We start from the raw sequence: 26,054 nt of genomic DNA, 5'->3' as shown, positions 1-26,054 counted from the left end.
ACAGGAGCCGGGCAACCCAACTATTGACCAAAGACATGATTCGGAGCCGATGCATATAATGCTATAAGTTCGGGGTGTTGAACTGTACTGTAAAAGTGTTTGGACTTTTATTGTCGTGATGCGGGGTGTAATTAAGCCCCTGGCGTATTAGTACGTACCATGGTGTACGTGTGCAGTGAGTAATAAATACTGAGGTGAGGGAACGGAAAAAATGAAGTAATGGGCTGACGCCACTATTTATTCACCGTTGTTATGTAATCGGTACGTCAAGGCGTACTTTGTACAAGTAATGCGATAAGCAAGTAAGGCTATTGAAAATGCCGTAACCAAGGGCGAGCATCATGCGGGTATGTAAAACAAGTAGATGAATCGTTTATTAGAAACCACCTGGGGGTTCTTTTGTACGCCGGAGCTCCTTGCTTCCTTGGAGTGTTCTGCAAGCAGGTCGTCCGTATAGCCCTTGAAAAGAGAAGAAGACCTGTACAAAGAAAAAGCAGAAGCGTGCGAATCCCAGGGTCTATCAAGCCGTACTGTGGATTGCGAGCGAGTTGTGCCTCCGTCAGTACCCATGAGTGCGTAGCTTATGTGCTCGCGGTACTAATACCATTGCCTCGTCTGGGCTTGGACGGAGGCCGAATTTTGCTAGTTTGGCCCGTGACGAGCCGGGCTGTCCTGCTGCAGTATAGTCCGGACCCTCTTAATGGTGTCCAGGGGCTCGGCAACCGGATTGTAGTGCTGCTTGAGAAGGCCACGCTGTACTTCTGCTGCTAGGGCGATAGTGTGCTCCTCCGTACGGAGGGAGCGTTCCGTGTTTCCATTTACTGTAATGACGCCACGTGGACCGGGCATCTTGAGCTTGAGATAAGCATAATGTGGCACCGTGTTGAATCTAGAGAATGCGGTTCGTCCGAGCAGTGTGTGATAGCCACTGCGAAATGGGACGATATCGAAGGTTAGCTCTTCGCTTCGGAAGTTATCCGGGGAACCGAATACTACTTCCAGCGTTATTGAGCCCGTACAACAGGCCTCTACGCCTGGTATGACTCCTTTAAAGGTAGTCTTCGTGGGCTTGACTCGTGAAGGGTCAATGCTCATTTTACGTACTGTGTCCTGATAGAGCAGGTTGAGGCTGCTACCGCCGTCCATTAGGACTCGAGTCAGGTGAAATCCGTCGATGATTGGATCGAGGACCAGTGCGGCTGAACCGCCCTGCCGGATGCTAGTTGGGTGGTCTCGTCGATCGAAAGTGATCGGGAATGATGACCATGGATTGAACTTTGGGGCGACTGGCTCTACCGCATAGACGTCCCTGAGTGTTCGCTTGCGCTCCCTTTTGGGGATGTGTGTAGCGTATATCATGTTCACCGTTTTGATTTGGGGGGGGGGGATTTCTTGTGCCCCCCAGTGTTCGGCTGCCGGGGCTCTTCGTCATCGTCTTCGCTCTGTGATTCCCCTTCTTTGCTTCTGTTATTTACTTTGCTGGCTTGTTTAAAGACCCGGCAATCTCTGTTAGTATGGCTGGCTGGTTTGTCTGGGGTACCATGTATTTGGCAAGGACGATCGAGTATGCGGTCCAAGCTGGATGGTTTTCCGCTGCTCCTTTTATAGGGCTTCTTTCGTTGGCCGGACTTAGAGCCACTGAATCCGGCGTGAACTGTTGTGTCATCGGTGTTATCGCCATTGCTTCGGCGTTTGTTTCTGTTGCGCCGGAGCTTGCCGGCGCTATTTTTGGCCTCGGAGGGACTTATTTCGTTGGCCGTATTTGTACTGCGGGCCAGCCAACTATCTTCTCCCGCGCAAAAGCGGGTCATAAGTGCCGTCAGGGCTGCCATGGACCTCGGTTTTTCTTGGCCGAGGTGGCGGGCGAGCCATTCGTCCCGGATACTATGCTTAAAGGCCGCTAGGGCTTCGGCATCCGGACAGTCGACGATCTGGTTCTTTTTGGTTAGGAACCTAGTCCAGAATTTTCTGGCTGATTCTCCGGGTTGTTGAACTATGTGGCTTAAGTCATCGGCATCTGGTGGCCGGACATAGGTTCCTTGGAAGTTGTCTAGGAAAGCTTCTTCCAAGTCCTCCCAGCTGCCGATAGAATTTTCAGGCAGGCTGTTAAGCCAGTGCCGAGCTGGCCCTTTGAGCTTGAGTGGGAGGTATTTAATGGCGTGGAGGTCATCTCCTCGAGCCATATGAATATGGAGAATGAAATCCTCGATCCATACTGCGGGATCGGTTGTGCCGTCGTATGATTCGATATTGACGGGCTTGAATCCCTCGGGGAATTCGTGATCCAGTACCTCGTCTGTGAAGCAGAGAGGGTGTGTGGCACCTCTGTACTGGGCCGTGTCGCTGCGGCATTCGGACCGGGCGTGGTTAGGTTTGTCACGTCCGAATAGGTAGCCGTCTTCGTGCCTCGAGGCACGTCCTCGTGATCCGTAGATCGATCTTGTATGTCCTGCTCTACTGTCCAGGGTCTGCCGGAGGTCATACGTGTGACCCCGAACTCTTCCGTCTTTATTTTTGCGGGGCGGTTGGGCAGGCTGCTGTTCGGCCTGAGTTGCCGCTTTATCCCGACCGCGTGGTGGCCGGTCGGCCGCCCTGTCTCGACCACGTGGTGGTCGTTCCGCATTACGCGAGGGAGATGTGTGCTCCGGTGCCTCCTCATCGAATTGAGGTAGCAGTCTGCGTTTCGGGTAGCTCTTGGCTGGGCGCTTGAGGCCGTATTCTTCCGCTGTCAGGACGTCAGTCCATCTGTCGACGAGCAGATCTTGTTCAGCTTGAAGCTGCTGCTGTTTCTTTTTCAGGCTCCTTGCGGTGGCTATGAGTTGAAGCTTAAAGCGCTCCTGCTCCAGAGGGTCCTCAGGCATGATGAAATCTTCGTTGCCGAGGCTTGTCTCCTCTTTGGAGGGTGGACGGTAACTATCGTCCCCCGAGTCATCTTCTATGGCCTGCTCATCAGGGTTGTCTTGTCTGCCGTCATGTTCCTCCTGTTCGGATGCAGCACCGACGGGGTCTTTGTTGTTTTCGGCGTCGCCCGGAGTGCTATTTTCTCTGGTACCAGTGTTGCTATCTTTTGAGCGGCGAGGCTTAGAACGGCGTTTGGGGCGCCGGCGCTTGGACTGCGTCTCAGAAGGTTTATTCTTATCTGGCTCTTCTATGTCGTCGCCAGATCCTTTGGGTGTATCAACCATGTATACGTCGTATGAAGAGGTGGCCGTCCAACGTCCAGTGGATGGCGGGTCTTGGCCTTGCTCATTGTCGGCATCGTCGTCCATATCGGTGATGTCTTCGGAGCCATAGTCAAGCACGTCAGTTAAGTCGTCGACGGTGGCTATGAAGTGGGTGGCGGGTGGGGAGAAAAATTCCTCATCGCCCGCCTCTAGCTCGAACCGAACATAGTTCGGCTATGAGTCTTCCTCCGAGGACAAGTTCTTCAAAGAATTTAGTACGTCACCCAAAGGCGAATGCTGGAAGATGTCTGCAGCGCTAATTTCGAAAATCGATAACCGATCCAGCTCGGTGTCCGCAGGCGCACTTGATCCGGAACATGTAGCCGGAGACGAGTCCGGAGTTCCATTGATCCTAGCATTGCAGGATGTCGAATCCGTGTGCGGCTCCAACGCCGCAGACCTTATGGCCTCGGAGGGGATTACCTACTTTGGTACTGAGGCCGTTGCAGCAACAGGATCCATCTCCTGGGTGTGCTACGATGACAGATTTGAGTCATGTTCATCGGAGAGAAGGGGAGCGATCGCCGCGGTCTCAAATCCATCGAAGATCAAGTCTCCACGGATATCCGTGGCGTAGTTCAAGCTTCCAAATCTAACCTGATGGCCGGGGCGTAGCTATCGACCTGCTCCAGATGGCCAAGTGAGTTGGCCCGCAGTATGAAGCCGCCGAATACGAAAATCTGTCCGGGGAGAAAGGTTTCTCCCTGAACGACGCCATTACCGACGATTTAAGGGGCCATCGAGCCTTTCGTCAAGGGCACAATGGAACTCTCAATGAAAGCACCAATGTCGGTGTCAAAACTGACGAATCTCAGGTAGGGGGTCCCGAACTATGTGTCTAGGATCGATGGTAACAGGAGACGGGGGACACAATGTTTACCCAGGTTCGGGCCCTCTCTATGGAGGTAATACCCTACTTCCTGCTTGATTGATCTTGATGAATATGAGTGTTACAAGAGTTGATCTACCACAAGATCGTAATGGCTAAACCCTAGAAGTCTAGCCTATGAGTGTATGGTCATGAATCTGTCCTATCCGGACTATGCCCTCCGGTTTATATAGACACCAGAGAGATCTAGGGTTACATGGAGTCGGTTACATAGGAGGAAATCTTCATAATCGGTTGCCTAGCTTTCCTTCCAAGCCAAGTAGAGTCCAATCCGGGCAAGGGTATAGTCTTCGGCCTTCATGTCTTCATAGCCCATCAGTCCAGCCAAACAGATAACAGGCCGGACGCCCGAGGACCCCTTAGTCCAGGACTCCCTCACCCGTCGGAGTGCCCTGCCGCGCCGCTCGCTGCCCCCCCCCCCCCGTTTCGCACGCCGGCCAAGCCACGCCACTGCTCCGCCTGCGCGCTTGCCGCACCCGCCTTGAACTCTCCTACACTGCGGCTTGCTACCCGGGCCCCACTCCGCTCTGCCCGTCCCCTCGCTGCTGCAAGTCGCCTTTGCTGCCGCTCCGGCCCGCTCCAACCCCGCCTCTGCAGTCCCGTCCATGCTCGCCCGCGAGCCCTCCCTGGTCGTGCCCGCGCCGCGCCTTCCGCTCCTGGTACGGCCCCCAGCGCCCCCAAGCCGCCTGCCTGTGCGCCGCCGCCATTCGCCGCCTGGCCGCGCGCCCGCCGGCGCCTCGCCGCCCCCGGCGGCCTCCACCACACTGGCGCCAGCACGCCCGAGCCTGTTCGGGCGGGCGCCCGCCCCGTTTTTGCCCGGCGGCCATGGCCTTGTGCCCCAGCCTCTGGGGCCCGCCCCCTTATTTAGTGGCTAACCCTTAATTACACTAACCCAGCCCCTAACTCTCACCGACAGCCGGGCCCCCACATTGGTTAAATTTTCTAATAAAACAGTTTTATTTAAATGTCTCACTAGCACCTGGGGCCCACTGGCCAGTTTGACCAGTCAAAGTCAACATTTGACTGCTGACTGGGCAGTCAACTGGACCCCACTGTCAGCCTCATGCACACTCTGGCTGGGTACACTTTTAGGTACCCATAGCCATTTTTCTATTTAATTCAAATTATTAATTAAATCCAGGAATTTCCAGAATATTGATAAAACTTTGAAAATCATTTAAAATAATCTATAAGTCGGATGAAAAGGTTTTATATATGAAAGTTGCTCAGAACGACGAGACGAATCCGAATACGTGGTCCGTTCATCTGCCACATGCCCCTAGCATAGCGAACATGCAACCTTTCCCCTCCGTTTCGTCTGTCCGAATATGTCAAACTTCGGGAAAACATTCCCGGATGTTACCCCCCTTCGCCGGTATCGTGTAGTACTACGTTAGAACACGCCTAATGCTGCTTATTGTCATGTCGTGCATCTGTGTGCCTTATATTTACTGTTTCTTCCCCCTCTCCTTCTCCGATAGACCCCGAGACCGCTGCTGATGCCCCTGTGATCGACTACGTCGACGACGATCCCTCCTTGCCAGAGCAACCAGGCAAGCCCCCCACTTTGATCTTCCCGATGTTGCCCATTTCATTCTCTCATGCTTGCATTAGATTTTGCTACTGTTATTGTTTGCTCCTATTCTGATGCATAGCCTGCTTTTGTAACCTGCTTATTGTTACCTACCTGCTTATCCTAAATTGCTTAGTATAGGTTGGTTAGTGATCCATCAGTGACCCCCACCTTGTCCTTGTTGCCCCTGCTTCATCATTGAAGACCTGATCAACGGGATCGAAGACCAGGCCCCGGCACCGCACATCACTTTCCCCTTAGTTGCTCGACACTACTGGGTTACTATCGAGTGCCGAGGGTGAGACCTCTATAGCACTTCTGATGTTAACCCTTTAGTGTAGCTATTCGGTCGTGGTCATCGGGGGTGATTCCGCCTTAACCACTTCCGATACGACTCTGTCGTGCAACCCCTCATGTGTGAACCTCGGGGTGGTTCCTCTTACGTTCACCTTCATGATTACATCGAGTGGAATTTACCGGGGGTGATTCCTCGGGTTTTCCCCTTGATGTTTGGACACACGGATACTTGGACTTTACCACTGTTACTTGGAAAGGCGGGTCGACCCTGAGGGGTACCCGCGAGTGATGTGGAGTCGGGTTGACCTGGAAGGTGCCCGCGAGATACTTACGAGGCGTGGCCGAGCATTCTTAGCCCTTGCCGCAAGTCCTCGAGACGGGGCAACGGGGTCACATCTTTGGTAAGTCTCTGCTTGTTACCGTGTGCTCCTAATCCACTACGATTTGGATATTTGATCCGAGGGGCCTCTGGCCTGATAGGACTAACCATCACGTGGGCATAGTATGGGCGTTCTGTGTCGTATGCATCAGCCGAAGCTTAATAGACGTTAGTGACTGAGCGGCGCGCGCCGGGTTGGACTGGTAAGCACCTTCCTTTTTAAGGAGGTAGCTAGGTCTGCTCACCGGCCGCCTTCGCAACGTGCAGGAGTTCCCGGGGCGATGGCCCATGACCCCTGGGGGCATAGGTTTAGTCCGGCGTGCTGACCTCTCTATTAAGCCTAGGTCGGGTTGCAGCGTGTTTGGCCGAGGCCGGGCATGACCCAGGAAAGTGTGTCCCGCCGGAGTTAATCGAGCGTGGTGGGTAAGTTGGTGCACCCCTGCAGGGAAGAAAACATCTATGGATAGCCTGTCCTACGGTAAGGACACTTGGAGTTGTATCCCGATCGATACAACTAGAACTGGATACTTGAGATGACACATGGATATGAGAAATGGATAGTATGGCTCTGGGATTGCTTTCTCGCAGGGAGTCGAGAAAGGATCTCTGGCCGAGGTTGATAACACTACTACTACTTTACTTTATGCTACTCTACTCCCTCCTGTTGCTGCAAGATGGTGGTTTCCAGAAGATGCTAGTCTTCGATAGGACTAGGTTCTCCCCTCTATTCTGGCATTTCTGCAGTTCAGTCCACATATACAGCCCATTTCATTGATAACGATGCATATGTAGTGTAGTTCCTTGCTTGCGAGTACTTTGGATGAGTACTCACGGTTGCTTTGCTCCCCCTTTTCCCCCTTTCTTCTTCTTTCCGGTTGATGCAACCAGATGTCGGAGCCCAGGAGCCAGATGCCACCGCCGATGCTTACTACTACGTGGAGACCGCCAACGACTAGGAGTAGTTAGGAGGCTCCCAGGCAGGAGGCCTTGCCTTTTCGATCGTTGTTGCTTTTGTGCTAGCCTTCTTAAGGCAACTTTTCTAACTTATGTCTGTACTCAGATATTGTTGCTTCCGCTGACTCTTGTGTATTCGAGCTTATGTATTCGAGCCCTCGAGGCCCCTGGCTTGTAACATAAAGCTTGTATTATTTTAATTTGTGTATAGAGTTGTGTTGTGATATCTTCCCGTGGGTCCTTGATCTTGATCGTACACATTTGCGTGTATGATTAGTGTACGATTGAATCGAGGGCGTCACAGATGGTTAGGAGGACGGTTGTATCCACAACCCACCAGGGTTCAAGTCCTAGACTTGACACTGGTACTCGCATTTTCCTGAATTTATTTCAGGCCTTCCGGCAATGTGCATTCAATGGGAGGAGACGCTCCCACCGACTACGAAGATGTCTGTGGCGACTTCATCAATTCAAGACGACATACCGACTCAGTCTCTCAGAGGTGCTCATAAAGGTAGGGTGCGTGTGCGTGAGTTCATAGGAGTGAGTGTATGTGCGTCTGCGTCTGCGTCTGTACTGTAGTGTGTTAAAAAAATAGAAAGAGAGAAAGAGAGAATACAGACTGTGCCGACAACTATTTGACAAAAAAATGTGGGTTTTTCTTTTTTTTAGGGAATCTTGTTCTTTATTAGATAGGTGGTCCGGTGGGCCAAATTATGAGTGACCTCAGCATGCATGCATGATCTCCCTACCGGGCTTCCGGCCTATGCTACAGCAACACCACCAGTGCGATGCCCGTTCCAGCTTGATGTGCTGTTATCCTTGGCCAAAGAGGACTACAAATTGTTTTCACATGTGTTTATTCACAAACTGGATGTAAGATAACGTTCACTTTTGATCATCATCATCAAGCGGGAGGTACATTATGCCAAGTTACATTTCAAGAAACATGGCGATAGCAACGCTGACGCGGTACTGAAACGCAAAATGGAAACGAAAGCAGAACATGGAACGCGAGCGCACCCATGCATGCACCCATGGACGGAGGAGGGGGAATCGACGGTCCATGGTGCTGTCCCGCTCAGTTTCCTCCTGGGCAGCGGTAAATCTTGAGGCAGTTCCGGCCTGTGTTCGGCTGTCCGGGCTGCGCGCACTTGGGCCTGCAGGCTTGCTTGTTGCCGTTCAGTGGCCCCGGGTCGATGCCGGCGAGAACGCGCCGGTGCACCCCGAGGTCCACCACCGTGGACACCACCGCGAGCTCCGGCGCCACGCCGTCCCCCAGCCTCATGGACGACGATGACGTCGGCATCAGCTGCCGCACCGCGTCGACGCTGGCAGTGCCACCAAGGAGTGCCGCGGCGTTCGCGCCCGGGCCGGCGAGCAGCACAAGCGCGAGGATCAGAAACCAGATGCACACCGCCTTTCTGTCCATGATGACAAGCTTAGCTAGTCGGTCCGTTTGTGCTGGGCAGAGGTGGAGGAGAGAGGGACTGGAGGGTGCTGCGAGCCCCCCTCGGTAGCAAGGAGCAGCGCTGGCTTATAGCAGGTCCTGTGGTTTCGGCGTTTGGTACTGGGCACCTCTCATCTCATGGCCCCCATTTGAATTGGAGGACGAATTATATTATGTCCGTCTCAGCCGTCCACATGCAGTAGCTTAATCTGTTCTAGTCCCCATGCACGGGCGCTGGTAACAGCAAAGAGGTGTCACGGAACGATGGAGCCAATAGATACCACCAAAAATACAGCACTTGAACTTGACAGCGCCTATTTTTTGTCTGGAGAAGAATATAGGCACATGCTGGTTGGAACATTTCCGTGACTGCGACTACGCGTCTTACTGTAATGCCCCTGGATCCGATCTGAGAATTTGGGGAGAGGAAGGAGAGAACAGAGTAGGTGAGGGGCAGACTTGGAGGAAGGGAAAGGAGTTCATTCATCACACGCTGCCGATCTGATCGGTGTCTCGTACATATGTAGCTGCCCTTCCTGGGCTACCCTTACATGGCCTCTGGCCCACACGCACACACAGGCCCAAAGCCCACACACACACTTAGCGTTGCAGTTCAGTTATCTGAATAACTTACTGCACTAGTTCAGTCCGCTACTGATGCATCAGTAGGCGCGACATTGTCCTCCTCTTGAGATGGAGCTCCGTCCCAGATACAGACTGATGGGTAGCGCTGGCGAAGAACGACATAATCTTCCCAAGTGGTGGCTGATGGTGGCATGTTTGCCCATTGGACACGGAGTTGCACAACTGGTGCATCGCCCTTCTTCATCATCCTCCGCTCCAAAATTGCCACGGGCTCCGTTTCACCCCCAGTGAGATCGGGCACTCGCGGCAGCTCGGCGAAGACTGGAGTGTAATCTGGGGTGAAGGGCTTGAGCTGAGAGACGTGAAATACCGGATGGATGCGGCTGTCTGGAGGCAACTGCAGGCGATATGCTAGGGTTCCGGTCCGCTCTGTCACTTCGAAGGGGCCGAAGAACTTGTAGGCGAGCTTGCGGCACGGGCGGTTGGCGACGGTTGATTGCGCGTACGGCTGTAGTTTAAGGAGAACTTGTTCGCCGACGTCGAAGGCGCGTTCCGCGCGATGGCGATCGGCTTGTTTCTTGAAGCGAGCTTGGGCGTGCGCGAGCTGGGTGCGCAGCATCTCGGTGTGCGCGGTCCAGTCCAGCTCTGGCGATGCCGCTTGATCTTGCAGGGTGGAGCTGAGGTGTGGTAGGCCGCCCATGTTTGGTTCCTTGCAGAACAGCGCCTTGAACGGCGAACACTTGAGCGAGGAGTGGTGAGCGGAGTTGTACCAGAACTCTGCCGCGGGGAGCCACTTGCGCCCACTAGTAGGAAAAGGGGCTTTTACCCCGGTTCATAAGGGCCTTTAGTCCCGGTTCTGGAACCGGGACTAAAGGGTCGTTACTAATGCCCTAGCCCTTTAGCCCCGGTTCTTACACGAACCGGGACTAAAGGCCGTCCACGTGGCCGGTGCGGGGAGCCCAGGCAGGAGGGCCTTTGGTCCCGGTTGGTGCCACCAACCGGGACCAATAGGCATCCACGCGTCAGCACCTGGCAGGAGCTGAGGTTTTTGTTTTTTTTGAAAGGGGGGGGGTTTGGGGGATTAATTTAGGTTGTTATTAGGTAGCTATTAGAGAGAAGTGTCCTCTCTTATATCTCCGTGCTTGGTTTACCAACGCTACGTACTGCTATGCCTAAACATGGCTTAGATTGAAGTGAAGGCAACATGTGGTGCATGTCGAAAGTAATACTAATCCGGACTTGATCAAGTTTGGATTGTACTACTTTCGACACGCACCACATGCATGTTGCCTTCACTTCAATCCAATCCATGTTCATTTCACCCGCTGATATATAATAACTCTTCATGCGCGCATCATGCATCATCATATATAATAACAAGTCCTACTAATCATCATCATACAACTTCTACTCGTTATTAATAACAAGTCATACGATCATCATCCTCACAGTCATCGAACCAACCCTACTTAATTGTTCTTAGCACATGATCATCAGTATTAGGTAGGACCGAAATACCCTCTTTAAGGTAAAATAGCATAAAACAATATAGACCCTGACTCTCCATTATGGAGAATGGAGATCATCCTGTCTCCAATTCTTGCGCCTCGCTTCCTTTTGCTTCCAAGAACCTCCTTGCGACTGTCCATACATTTTTTCCATTCTTTGATTTGCATGTCTCCACTTCTTTTAGAAATCCGGTATGGACAGTTGAGATTCGTAGGATGACCTGGTTGTATATTCAAAACATCAAGCCTACCATTCTGATACATCAAATGAGGCACACAATCCTCTGGGATTATCTGTTGAAAAACATAGTAATAACTTCATAGTTAGCAATGATAATGTACTAGTTTTAGAACTATGCAAAATATGCACGGATGTCGTAATAGTAAGAAATCTTACCAGGGTATCTCCATAGTAGTTACCGTAGTTCAACACGTGCACTAGTGGCACGTATTGACCATAATGTTGAGGAGTTTGATTGTAGATATTGTAATTCTCAATATCAGTACAAAATCCGACCAGATGAGTTTTCTCCTTATAAGTTAACTCAGAGCCATCGGTGTAGTAGGTTCTGTCTACCATGTTCCGCACATTGTTTGAACAATCAAAATAAGCTGTCAATGAAAATAAGCTGTCAACTATTTTGAAATGAACAATATAAATTAGCTAATAACTATGTTTGAGAAACTCACATAGCGGTAGAATTGGAGGCGTATCAACAAGGACCCAAATGTCCATATTGTCTTGCTCGATGTCAGGATCACCAAGATCCATGGTGACAAGCATACCCTCATCAAAACCATACATCTTGCAAAATGCTTCCCAATTTTTGCAACCAAAATGGGTTACGCTCTCAGAATTATACAGCTTTACTTCAAAATCTATATCATGATGGGTCCTTAGGTGAATTTTCTTTGTTTCCATACTTTCATGGTCTTCAAAACCCATCCTCTCCAAGACGTAGCGTCTTGCATGGCATGGGATAAGCTAGCCGAATTGTAAAAGATGAAAAGTACACGTTGAAATAGTTGAAGTCGTGCTTAATTACGAAAAAATAACACTTGTCGTCGTTGCGTACCGTTTCAACATCGAACGTCTCCTCCAGCTTAATACTGAAGCGCCGATCTTCGTCCAGGTGAGGCCTGTCGCACTGACCTCGGTCGTCGTGGCACCAGTCGCACTCCCCCGGGAGACTTTCGTCGTCCGAGTACGACATTTCCTATGTTCATAATTCAAATATTAAACATCTACAATTAAATATATGTACTAAAAAACCTAAGTTAGATCATTATTATTCATCACGGGTTGACTATCGGTTTGTCGAGTCTTTTCTTGAAAACTCTCAGCTCACGTGGTGTATACATTCGACCGTTGGTGATGGTCGCTCCTCCCTTTGTCCCCGTGTGCATTACACCAAAATGTCTAGCTAGCACACGGGAACAAAGGAGAAGCGACCCCCACGACAACAGTCGGGATTCTTCGTCCTCTCATATATATATGGTGGAACTCTCCCTCACTGATTCCTCTCTGACATTTGCGACCGTCGGTGATGGTAGCTCCTCCTTTCGTTCTCGAGTGCATTACACCAAATTGTCTAGCACACGGGAACGAAGGAGAAGCTACCCCCACGACAACAGTCGGGATTCTTCGTCCTCTCATATATGGTGGAGACTCGACAGACTTACAGTCAACCCGAAATATCGTTTAATTATCTTTCTAAAAGAGGATTTGGCTGGTCTCACCTCGATGTCGGAGGGGGCGGTGACGGGGACGACGGCGGGGATGATGGAGGGGCCGGGGGCTCCTAGATTTCTGCGAAAACAAAAACCCTATAAGCTATCAACTAATCATAGTGCTCTCCAATTTTAGCATTCAAAGTAGGATCGGAGTAGTTTTCCACTTTGAGCATTCAATAAGCAAAATCAAATCACAAAATAAAGTAGTATTCAAATTAGGATGCATTCAATTATAAGCAAAACTACATCATCTCCATGCGTCCGTACATCGTCGAATATTATCACTAATACACCTCGAATACTATCATACATATAGCATCGCTAGTACAGCTAGAACAGTAGCGCCCGACGGGTATCGGCGCGGGCGGTGGACACCCAAAGGGACGGAACCATCACAGGATCATAGCTCCAGTGAGATCCCTGAAGAACCTGCCAGGTATTGTCGAACCTGCCCTCCAACGCAACCATGTAGCGACGGACGTGCTGGTCCTCCTCGCTGACACGGTGACGTACCACCTCCGCGGTGTCCGGAAGCCTCGGCACCGTCACTGGCCCACGCGAGCGCCACCAAACAAGGATCGGGTCAACGACGGGCTGGTTCCTCACCAACCTACGCCCACCGGAAGGTAGCACCTCCCAAAACCAGCCCGGCGGAGCCCAGTCCCGGACATGGCCCCTCTGATCAAGCCGGCCTCCTCCGCCGAGTCGACGACGAGGATGCGGGATAGGCATCGTCGACGTCGATGCGGGAATAATTGCTTTAACTAAAAAAACAAACTAGTTCTATTAATTTCCTTGCTAAAAATAAACTACTTCTATAGTAAAATAAACTAGTTTTGTTAAATCAACTAGTTCAACTACTAATTAAGCACTTACTATAAATAAAATAAAGTAGTTCTTACTAAAAATAAACTACTTCTATATATAGTAAAATTTAATAAAATAGTTCTATTAATTAATCAACTAGTTCAACTACTAAGCACTTACTATAAATATATAAAATAAAGTAGTTCTTACTAAAAATAAACTACTTCTATATATAGTAAAATTTAATAAAATAGTTTTATTAAATCAACTAGCTAGTTCAACTACTAAGCACTTATAACCTAAAATCATATAGCTACATTATATTCATACATACATAGTTCTATAACATTGTATGAACATTATATTCATACATACATAGCCACATCCATTCATCATATAGCTAGCTACCACATACATATATATATATACATTATATATATGAAAAAATGCAATGAACAAAAAAATAATACAAATTATATGAAAAAAAACAGAGCCGTGGCGTGGCGGCGGCTCACATCGGGCGACGGAGGGCGACGGCATGGGCGGCGGAGGGCGACGGCGACCGCGGCGGGCCGGGGGCGGAGGGCGGCGACGGTGACGTACGGGGCGACGGCTCAGGGGCGCGCGGCGGAGGCCGACGGCGACGGCGGCGGGGGGCGGAGGACGGCGGCGACGGGCGATGGCGTGAGCTCGGGGGCACGGGCGACGGCGACGACGGCGGGGCAGCCTGGCGGCGTAGATCGAGCTCGCGGCGTCGTCGGGCGGGGGGACACTGGCGATGGAAATCAGAAAATTTCCTGAGTGCTGCTTATATAGCAAAGGCTTTGGTCCCGGTTCAACGCACAAACCGGAACCAATACCCACCCTTTAGTCCCGGTTGGTGGCACCAACCGGGACCAAAGGCCTCTTTTCACCAGCGCAAAGGGCGGGAAGCAGAGGGCTTTGGTCCCGGTTGGTGGCACCAACCGGGACCAAAGGGGAGCATTGGTTCCGGTTGGAGCCACCAACCGGGACTAATGTGCTGGCGCGGTGCAGTGGGAAGTTTAGTCCCACCTCGCTAGCTGAGAGAGCTCAGCACCTGTTTATAAGCTGCGTTGCAGCTCAGGTGCTGAGCTCCTCTCTAATATGCAGGCATTACATGCCTACCTTTGTCACTGCCATGTTGGGCCTATTGGGCCTGCGGGCCTGCATCCTGGCCCATGTGCAGATGGGTTTCTAGTCGTATGCAGGCCGTGTGGCCCGTTAGGCGGCATTTTTTTATTTTTTCCAGTATATTTTTGTTTCTTGAATTATTTATTTTCTTTTGATTTTTGCTTTATTTTTTATTCTTTTTGCTTTTAGCTCAGAATAATTATAAACTTTTTGTTACTCCATTAGTTTCCAAATTTGAATAGTTTAAATTTCATCCGGAAACTCGTCTGTTACAAAGGCATTTCATTTTTTAAAACTTATTTGAACTCCTGACTTTTTGTGTGTTCAAAATGCACCATTCAAAGCCACATCATCATTTTTCAATCCTTTCTGACTTCATTTGTTATTTTTCATGCATTTACTAATTATTTTGAGCTATAAGATCCTAAAATTGAAAAGCATTTCAAATGAACTCTGAAAAGGTTGAAAGTTGGCATGATATCATCATTTCATCCACATAGCATGTGCAAGAAAGTTGAGAGGGTTACGGCAAAAACTGGATGCACTTCGTGTACAAAACGGACAATCTCTTTCAAAGTATCAGGATTTCATCCGGAAACTCGTCTGTTACAAAGGGATTTCATTTTTTAAAACTTATTTGAACTCCTGACTTTTTGTGTGTTCAAAATGCACCATTCAAAGCCACATCATCATTTTTCAATCCTTTCTGACTTCATTTGTTATTTTTCATGCATTTACTAATTATTTTGAGCTATAAGACCCTAAAATTGAAAAGCATTTCAAATGAACTCTGAAAAGGTTGAAAGTTGGCATGATATCATCATTTCATCCACATAGCATGTGCAAGAAAGTTGAGAGGGTTACGGCAAAAACTGGATGCACTTCGTGTACAAAACGGACAATCTCTTTCAAAGTATCAGGATTTCATCCGGAAACTCGTCTGTTACAAAGGGATTTCATTTTTTAAACTTATTTGAACTCCTGACTTTTTGTGTGTTCAAAATGCACCATTCAAAGCCACATCATCATTTTTCAATCCTTTCTGACTTCATTTGTTATTTTTCATGCATTTACTAATTATTTTGAGCTATAAGACCCTAAAATTGAAAAGCATTTCAAATGAACTCTGAAAAGGTTGAAAGTTGGCATGATATCATCATTTCATCCACATAGCATGTGCAAGAAAGTTGAGAGGGTTACGGCAAAAACTGGATGCACTTCGTGTACAAAACGGACAATCTCTTTCAAAGTATCAGGATTTCATCCGAAACTCGTCTGTTACAAAGGGATTTCATTTTTTAAAACTTATTTGAACTCCTGACTTTTTGTGTGTTCAAAATGCACCATTCAAAGCCACATCATCATTTTTCAATCCTTTCTGACTTCATTTGTTATTTTTCATGCATTTACTAATTATTTTGAGCTATAAGACCCTAAAATTGAAAAGCATTTCAAATGAACTCTGAAAAGGTTGAAAGTTGGCATGATATCATCATTTCATCCACATAGCATGTGCAAGAAAGTTGAGAGGGTTACGGCAAAAACTGGATGCACTTCGTGTACAAAACGGACAATCTCTTTCAAAGTATCAGGATTTCATCCGGAAACTCGTCTGTTACAAAGGGATTTCATTTTTTAAAACTTATTTGAACTCCTGACTTTTTGTGTGTTCAAAATGCACCATTCAAAGCCACATCATCATTTTTCAATCCTTTCTGACTTCATTTGTTATTTTTCATGCATTTACTAATTATTTTGAGCTATAAGACCCTAAAATTGAAAAGCATTTCAAATGAACTCTGAAAAGGTTGAAAGTTGGCATGATATCATCATTTCATCCACATAGCATGTGCAAGAAAGTTGAGAGGGTTACGGCAAAAACTGGATGCACTTCGTGTACAAAACGGACAATCTCTTTCAAAGTATCAGCATTTCATCCGGAAACTCGTCTGTTACAAAGGGATTTCATTTTTTAAAACTTATTTGAACTCCTGACTTTTTGTGTGTTCAAAATGCACCATTCAAAGCCACATCATCATTTTTCAATCCTTTCTGACTTCATTTGTTATTTTTCATGCATTTACTAATTATTTTGAGCTATAAGACCCTAAAATTGAAAAGCATTTCAAATGAACTCTGAAAAGGTTGAAAGTTGGCATGATATCATCATTTCATCCACATAGCATGTGCAAGAAAGTTGAGAGGGTTACGGCAAAAACTGGATGCACTTTGCATACAAAACGGACAATCTCTTTCAAAGTATCAGGATTTCATCCGGAAACTCGTCTGTTACAAAGGGATTTCATTTTTTAAAACTTATTTGAACTCCTGACTTTTTGTGTGTTCAAAATGCACCATTCAAAGCCACATCATCATTTTTCAATCCTTTCTGACTTCATTTGTTATTTTTCATGCATTTACTAATTATTTTGAGCTATAAGACCCTAAAATTGAAAAGCATTTCAAATGAACTCTGAAAAGGTTGAAAGTTGGCATGATATCATCATTTCATCCACATAGCATGTGCAAGAAAGTTGAGAGGGTTACGGCAAAAACTGGATGCACTTCGTGTACAAAACGGACAATCTCTTTCAAAGTATCAGGATTTCATCCGGAAGCTCGTCTGTTACAAAGGGATTTCATTTTTTAAAACTTATTTGAACTCCTGACTTTTTGTGTGTTCAAAATGCACCATTCAAAGCCACATCATCATTTTTCAATCCTTTCTGACTTCATTTGTTATTTTTCATGCATTTACTAATTATTTTGAGCTATAAGACCCTAAAATTGAAAAGCATTTCAAATGAACTCTGAAAAGGTTGAAAGTTGGCATGATATCATCATTTCATCCACATAGCATGTGCAAGAAAGTTGAGAGGGTTACGGCAAAAACTGGATGCACTTCGTGTACAAAACGGACAATCTCTTTCAAAGTATCAGGATTTCATCCGGAAACTCGTCTGTTACAAAGGGATTTTATTTTTTTAAACTTATTTGAACTCCTGACTTTTTGTGTGTTCAAAATGCACCATTCAAAGCCACATCATCATTTTTCAATCCTTTCTGACTTCATTTGTTATTTTTCATGCATTTACTAATTATTTTGAGCTATAAGACCCTAAAATTGAAAAGCATTTCAAATGAACTCTGAAAAGGTTGAAAGTTGGCATGATATCATCATTTCATCCACATAGCATGTGCAAGAATGTTGAGAGGGTTACGGCAAAAACTGGATGCACTTCGTGTACAAAACGGACAATCTCTTTCAAAGTATCAGGATTTCATCCGGAAACTCGTCTGTTACAAAGGGATTTCATTTTTTAAAACTTATTTGAACTCCTGACTTTTTTTGTGTTCAAAATGCACCATTCAAAGCCACATCATCATTTTTCAATCCTTTCTGACTTCATTTGTTATTTTTCATGCATTTACTAATTATTTTGAGCTATAAGACCCTAAAATTGAAAAGCATTTCAAATGAACTCTGAAAAGGTTTTGTTTCTACTTACAACAAAAAACTTATTTATTTTATTTCTAATTACTTATGTATTTTACTTTAATTATTTTATTTTTATTTATTTTACTGCTGCTATTTTTATTTATTTTACTGGTGCTATTTTTACTTAATTTATTAAGGTTTATTTATTGTAGTTACTATAGTTTATTTTATTTTATTTTATTAAGGTTTATTTAGTTTTATTTATTTTATTAAGGTTTATTTATTTTATAAATATAAAAAAATGAACATAGATGCGCTTATAGAGAAAATTAAACCTAAATTCACAGTAAATTTAATTTACTGTGAATTTAGGTGAAATTTCCTGTATAAGGGCATCTATTTTCACTTTAAGAGAAGCTCAACAAGGCATAGAGGGACGGGCTTATAAACTGGTGTGAGCGCCCTTCGGTTGGCGAGGTGGGACTAAACACTGGCCGCAACTAGGACCAGCCCTTTAGTCCCCGTTTGTGGTATGAACCGGGACTAAAGGGTGGTGGGCCAGGAGCGTGGCCCATTGGTCCCGGTTTGTACCACCAACCGGGACCAAAGGGTCCATACGAACCGGGACCAATGCCCACGAGGCCCCGGCCGGCCCCCTGGGCTCACGAACCGGGACCAATGCTCACATTAGTCCCTGTTCGTGACTGAACCGGGGCTAATGTGAAAACTGCCCTGTGACCTAAGCCCTGTTTTCTACTAGTGGCCATTGCCGTGGCGTGTCGTGTACCGCGCACCGCAAGTACATCTTGAGGCACTGGTTGACACGCTCCGTCTAGCCGTCCGTCTGCGGGTGGTACGCCATGGAGTAGAGCAGTTTTGTTCCGGCGGCGGCGAGCAGTTCGCGCCACATGGCACCGGTGAAGATCTTGTCGCGATCCGAGACGATGGAGTGAGGAACGCCGTGCAGCTTGATGACGTGCTCCCAGAATGCTCGGGCGACTTGAGCAGCGGTGAAAGGGTGATGTGTTGGGGAACGTAGTAATTTCAAAAAAATTCCTACGCACACGCAAGATCATGGTGATGCATAGCAACGAGAGGGGAGAGTGTTGTCCACGTACCCTCGTAGACCGACAGCGGAAGCGTTATCACAACGCGGTTGATGTAGTCGTACGTCTTCACGATCCGACCGATCAAGTACCGAACGCACGGCACCTCCGAGTTCTACACACGTTCAGCTCGATGACGTCCCTCGAACTCCGATCCAGCCGAGTGTTGAGGGAGAGTTTCGTCAGCACGACGGCGTGGTGACGATGATGATGTTCCACCGACGCAGGGCTTCGCCTAAGCTCCGCAACGGTATTATCGAGGTGTAATATGGTGGAGGGGGGCACCGCACACGGCTAAGAGATCTCAAGGATCAATTGTTGTGTCCCTGGGGTGCCCCCCTGCCCCCGTATATAAAGGAGCAAGGGGGAGGCAGCCGGCCAAGGGGAGAGGCGCGCCAAAGGGGGGAGTCCTACTCCCACCGGGAGTAGGACTCCTCCTTTCCTTGTTGGAATAGGAGAAGGGAAAGGAGAAGGAGAAAGAAAGAAGGGGGCGCCCCCCTTCCCTAGTCCAATTCGGACCAGACCATGGGGAGGGGTGCGGCCACCTTTTGAGGCCTTTCTCTCCTTTTCCGTATGGCCCATTAAGGCCCAATACGAATTCCCGTAACTCTCCGGTACTCCGAAAAATACCCGAATCACTCGGAACCTTTCCGAAGTCCGAATATAGTCGTCCAATATATCAATTTTTACGTCTCGACCATTTCGAGACTCCTCGTCATATCCCCGATCTCATCCGGAACTCCGAACTCCTTCGGTACATCAAAACTCAATAAAACTGTCATCGTAACGTTAAGCGTGCGGACCCTACGGGTTCGAGAACTATGTAGACATGACCGAGACACCTCTCCGGTCAATAACCAATAGCGAAACCTGGATGCTCATATTGGCTCCCACATATTCTACGAAGATCTTTATCGGTCAAACCGCATAACAACATACGTTGTTCCCTTTGTCATCGGTATGTTACTTGCCCGAGATTCGATCGTCGGTATCTTGATACCTAGTTCAATCTCGTTACCGGCAAGTCTCTTTACTCGTTCCGTAATACATCATCCCGCAACTAACTCATTAGTCACAATGCTTGCAAGGCTTATAGTGATGTGCATTACCGAGTGGGCCCAGAGATACCTCTCCGACAATCGGAGTGACAAATCCTAATCTCGAAATACGCCAACCCAACAAGTACCTTTGGAGACACCTGTAGAGCACCTTTATAATCACCCATTTACATTGTGACGTTTGGTAGCACACAAAGTGTTCCTCCGGTAAACGGGAGTTGCATAATCTCATAGTCATAGGAACATGTATAAGTCATGAAGAAAGCAATAGCAACATACTAAACGATCGAGTGCTAAGCTAACGGAATGGGTCAAGTCAATCACGTCATTCTCCTAATGAGGTGATCTCGTTAATCAAATGACAACTCATGTCTATGGCTAGGAAACATAACCATCTTTGATCAACGAGCTAGTCAAGTAGAGGCATACTAATGACACTCTGTTTGTCTATGTATTCACACATGTATCATGTTTCCGGTTAATACAATTCTAGCATGAATAATAAACATTTATCATGATATAAGGAAATAAATAATAACTTTATTATTGCCTCTAGGGCATTTTCCTTCATGATGTAGTGGAATGAAGTGCGCGTACTTGGTCAGACGATCGACGACGACCATGATGGCGTCACACCCCTCGGACTAGGGCAGCCCCTCGACGAAATCCATGGTCAGATCGTGCCATGGTTCGGTAGGGATTGGTAGAGGTTGAAGCTTGCCTGCGGGGTGTGTGTGCTCGTGCTTGGCATGTTGACAGACGGCACACTGCCTGACAAAATCCTCCACGGCGCGCTTCAGGCCCGGCCAAGCGAACAGCTTCCGGACGCGATGATACGTAGTCGTTGCGCCGGAGTGGCCACCAACAGCGCTGTGATGCAGCGCGGCGATCAGCTTGGTCTGCAGCGCGGAATTGGCTCCAATCCACAGACGCCCGCGCTGCCTGATCACGCCATTCTGAAGAGTGCGCCCTTGATCATCCGAGGTGGTGACTGCCAGCTTGGCCAGGAGTTCTTGCGATTCCGGGTCTATCTCGTAGGAGTTGGCGACCTCTTGTAACCACTGTGGCTGACAGACTGACAGTGCGTCGAGTGTCAGCAGATGTCCAACCCTGGAAAGTGCGTCAGCGGCGCCATTGTCGACACCTTTCTTGTACCGGAAGGTGAACTGCAAACCCACCATCTTGGACATCGCCTTGCGCTGCAGCTCAGTCACCAGCTGTTGATCGCCGAGCGTGCAGAGGCTCTTGTGGTCGGTGACAATTTCGAATGGCGCGCGCTGGAGGTAAGGCCTCCACTTTTCGATGGCCATCATGACTGCCAAGAACTCCTTTTCATACGTGGATAACTTCTGGTTCTTGACCCCCAAGTCCTTGCTGAGGTAGGCGACGGGGTGGCCGTCCTGGGTGAGCACCGCGCCCACTCCGGTGTCGCACGCGTCGGTCTCGATGGCGAAGGGGCGTGAGAAATCCGGGAGCGCCAGTACTGGTGTGCTCACCATTGCTTGTTTGAGCATGTCGAACGCCTGCTGGGCCTTGTCGCTCCACTCGAATCCCTTCTTGGTCAGGAGCTGGGTGAGCGGCTTCGCGATGATGCCATAATGCGGGACGAACTTACGGTAGTAGCCGGTGAGGCCAAGAAAACCGCGCAGTTCAGTTGGTGTAGAGGGCACCGGCCACGCTTGCATCGCGCTCGTCTTGCTTGTGTCCGTGGCGACTCTGGCCTGTGAAATGATGTGGCCCAGGTACTCGATGCTCTTCTGGGCGAACGAACACTTCGACGCCTTGGCGAACAGCTGATGCACGCGGAGCAGCTCGAGCGTGAGGCGCAGATGTTGTTCATGTTCCTGCAGATCAAGGCTGAAGACCAATATGTCGTCAAGGAAAATGATGATGAACTTACGGACGTAGCGGCCGAATATGCTGTTCATCAGGCATTGGAAGGTTGCCGGCGCGTTGCAAAGGCCAAACGGCATCACCCTGAAGTGATAATGCCTGTGGTGGGTTTTGAATGCAGTTTTTGCTTCATCCTCTTCACGCATACGGATCTGATGATACCCAGCGCGGAGGTCTATCTTGGAGAAGTATTGCGCTCCCGCGAGCTCATCCAGAAGTTCATCCACAATGGGCAGTGGAAATTTGTTCTTCACCGTAGCATAATTCAGTCGACGAAAGTCAACACAGAAACGCCAGCTCCCATCCTTTTTCTTCACCAACAGGACTGGTGCGGCGTACGGACTCATGCTGTGAGCAATGACACCTGACTGCAGCATCTCGTGCACTTGTTTCTCGATCTCATCTTTCTGCGCCGGCGAGTAACGGTATGGTTTGGTGTTGATGGGCGTAGTGCCCGGCTCCAGGTGTATGCCGTGATCATACTGACGATGAGGAGGCAGGGACTTGGGTTCAGCAAACACATCTTGATATTCAGAGAGCACTTTCTGAATGTTGGGAGGTATCGGCTCAGAGTTCTCCTTAGCTGGCGGCTCGACAGTAACCAGCGCTGCTGTCCAGATGTCATTGGCGACTTCCATCCGGTGAAGTTCATAAGCATCCAGTCCAGCCGTGGGGGAGAGATTAGTGGTGCGAACTCCTTGCAGCTGCACCATTTTGCCCTCTGTTTCGAAGGATATCCGCTTCAGTTTCCAGTGACAGTTCATCGGGCTGTGGTCAGAGAGCCAATCCATGCCCAAAACTGCGTCATATGCGCTTAGCTGCAACACCCACAGATCAGTGTGGAACGTGTGTCCTGGCACTTGCCATGCCAATTGCTTCACCATCTTGTTACAGTGCAGGCGTTGGCCATTTGCTACCCGAACAGAGACGGGCGGCAGTGCTTGAGTGTCTGACCGCAATGCGCTGAATGAACGCCTCACTGGCAAAGCTATGAGAACTGCCCGAGTCCACCAGAAACAGCATCACTTGATCCCCGACTTGAGCGCGAAGACGAACGGTGGACGGCGCGTCTTCGCCGGAAATCGCGTGCTGCGATAAGGTACAGCACTCTGGCTCCGGAAGGGCCGGCTCATCGAGCAACTGCAGCTCGTGCACGGTGTCGTCCGAGAGGATCTCGCCGAAATCACCCACTTCGATCATCAAAATTTGTCCGGTGCGTTCAGGGGCGGAGCCAGGATTTGAGTATGAGGGGGGCGAAGAGGCCAATACCAAGCAATCGTATATAAAACATATATAAAAGGCGATTATAGACGTCTTTTAGATATATCATCGGCATCAAATTACAATGACATATAATTCATAATTCAAAAGAAAATGACACTTTTATTAGTATAAATATAACTCTAGATATAACTTTATAAATTGTAGTAAGCAATGTAACAACAACATTACCTAGTAATTTGCATAGTCTAGTTGTATGTTGGATATATCTTCAGATTTGGTCTTGCTATGACAATATGAGCTGTGGGACTGAATAGTATAGGATTTGATACTGACCGAGAAGCAACAACTGCTTCATTGGGATGAGCCGGTGATGACGGTTGAAGGAGACGCAAGAACAAAAGGGTAGAGCTTCCTTATGTGGCTGATGGCAACGCCGCAACGCCCTAGCGCGCACAAGCGATCGATCCCGAAATCAAAACAGAAATACTAACAATCAGACTAAGGTTTAGATTCAGAAAAAAGAAATTACTGCTAATAGCTAGTATTATTGATATATACTACTACTAGTCTACTACCTGCTTGTATCCATAGGCTGGCCTCCCGGTGCCTAGCTGTATAGCGTCGTGGTGAGCGACGGCGGCGGCGGCCGCCGTCTACAGTCAGGCGCACGTAGAACGTAAAGAGGATCAATTGATTGATCTGATCGATAGCATTAGGGCTAGGACCTGGCCTCGACTAGCATAACAATTACACGCATGAGGCAGGCCACGACCGTACATGGGCTACTGGGCTTATTTGATGCGTACTAATTACAGGATAAATCAGCTGGGCCATCATTAATCAAATCATTACTGGGCCATTAGCACACGTAATACACTGCGTATACCAGAAATTTTCAAGGGGGGCGAGCGATTGGGGGGTGTCTAGCCCCTGCTCCCCCCCCCCCCCCCCCCCCCCGCCTCCGCCCCTGGGTGCGCTTGCACTGATGTTCGCGGGAATACTTGTCGCCACAGTGAAAACAGAGCCCATTGGCTCGCCTGAATTCGCGCAGCTGCCGCTCGCGTGCATACTCGTCGCCGCCCGGTCGTGGGGGAGGCGTTGCACGCCCTTGATTGGGGTTGGGTGTTGCTGGAGGTGGTCTGCCCACCGGGACGATGCGCGGGCGCTGCAACCGTTGCTTCTCCAGTTCTTCTTCCTGAATCCTCGCGAAGACAGCTGCACGCGTGATGCTTGTTGGGGCCTGCAAACGGACGCCTAATCGCAGTTCGTCCTTCAGGCCGAGAAGGAACTGGGAGATGAAGAATTGTGTGCTCAAGGTTGGATCCAGAGACAACAGGTGGTACATGGAGGTCTCAAATTGCTGACGGTACTCTTGTACGCTCCCTGTCTGACACAGTTGCACTAGCTGGTGCATTTGGGCTTCGAATTCTTCAGGTCCGAACTCTGCTTCCACCGCTGTTCTGAATGCTGCCCACGACAGAGCAGGATGCGTCTGTCGGTACGCCTGAAGCCACATTGCGGCGATCCCATCCATGTACAGACCGGCGGTGGTGACCCAACTGTGCTGCGGCACCCGGTAGAGCTCGAACTACGAGAGGCACCGCTCCAGCTAGATGCGCGGCGCGTCGCCGTCGAAACGGGGGAAGTCGTGCTTGGGCGGCTTGGTGTAGTGTTCGATGCCCCGTTCGTACGCTGTGGGCGAGTTTTGCAGCAACAGGGGCGGCCCGTGGTTGACGAGGCGAGCGAACGGCAATTGAGCTACACCCTCCGTGTAGAGTGGTGGTGGCGGAGGTGGGCGGGTCGTCGGGGGCGGAGGTGGTGGCGCGGGGTGGAAGCAGCCCGAGGTCGTCGACGTCCCGGACGCAGATGCCCCGAGGTTGCTTGCCGCGGCGGGATCGAGAGGCGGAGGAGATTTGCGGGCCTCATCCACATCCGCCTGTGTGAGATCGATTTGCTTCGCCAAGTGCTTGAGCTCGGTGGAGACTTGGTCGTTGTAGGCGACTTGCGCTTGATGGCGCTCGTCGGCGGTCTTCTGATTGGCGTCGAGGCGGCGGAGGATGGTCTCGAGAAGGCCTTGCATCTTGTCCGTGGTCTCCGTCATCGCATCCAGCATGCAGCGGGTCTGCGCAGATGGCTTGGACGGCGCCGTGGTCGCTCTCCGGATCTGGCGAACCCTGAGTAGGATTTCGAGCGAGCTCGCCGGAGCGGCTCGCACCTTGCTTGGTGGGTGTTAGCGCCTGATCGCGGGGGCGTGGCAGACGGCGGCGGCGGCGGGTGGTGGAAAAAATTTAGGGAAGGCTCTGATTATCAGATTGTAATGCCCCTGGATCCGATCTGAGAATTTGGGGAGAGGAAGGAGAGAACAGAGTAGGTGAGGGGCAGACTTGGAGGAATGGAAAGGAGTTCATTCATCACACGCTGCTGATCTGATCGGTGTCTCGTACATATGTAGCTGCCCTTCCTGGGCTACCCTTACATGGCCTCGGGCCCACACGCACACACGGACCCAAAGCCCACACACACACTTAGCGTTGCAGTTCAGTTATCTGAATAACTGACTGCACTAGTTCAGTCCGCTACTGATGCATCAGTAGGCGCGACACTTACAAACTGATTGTCACGAACAAGCTTTTCTATTTTATTTTTAAGAACAACAAGCTGGCTACTACGCTTTTTTTTTTTGAGAAATGCTACCGCACCACTATAACTCGCTTCTAGCGAGATCGAGAGCGCGCGAGATGGGCCAGCTCAGGCGTGCAGGATGCCACAGCCTCGGGTTTAT

The 26,054-nt window shown here is 49.1% G+C and overlaps 1 protein-coding gene across 1 annotated transcript; it reads right to left on the bottom strand.

The window, feature by feature from the left end:
- Positions 1 to 8,187: 8,187 nt before the first annotated feature.
- Positions 8,188 to 8,821, bottom strand: LOC123075690 (uncharacterized). The gene has a single exon (XM_044498237.1). The coding sequence runs from the start codon at positions 8,746 to 8,748 to the stop codon at positions 8,398 to 8,400; it is 351 nt and encodes a 116-aa protein (XP_044354172.1). The 5' UTR covers positions 8,749 to 8,821; the 3' UTR covers positions 8,188 to 8,397.
- Between the last annotated feature and the right edge of the window lie 17,233 nt (positions 8,822 to 26,054).

Source organism: Triticum aestivum, chromosome 3D (genome assembly GCF_018294505.1).
Source record: "Triticum aestivum cultivar Chinese Spring chromosome 3D, IWGSC CS RefSeq v2.1, whole genome shotgun sequence".
Taxonomy (NCBI): domain Eukaryota; kingdom Viridiplantae; phylum Streptophyta; class Magnoliopsida; order Poales; family Poaceae; genus Triticum; species Triticum aestivum.
Note: the sequence above shows the minus strand (reverse complement) of the source record. Positions and strands in the feature narration are given on the sequence as shown.

Coding starts and splice junctions, on each gene's coding strand:
- LOC123075690 (XM_044498237.1), bottom strand. CDS start 8,748: ATGGACAGAAAGGCGGTGTGCATCTGGTTTCTGATCCTCGCGCTTGTG.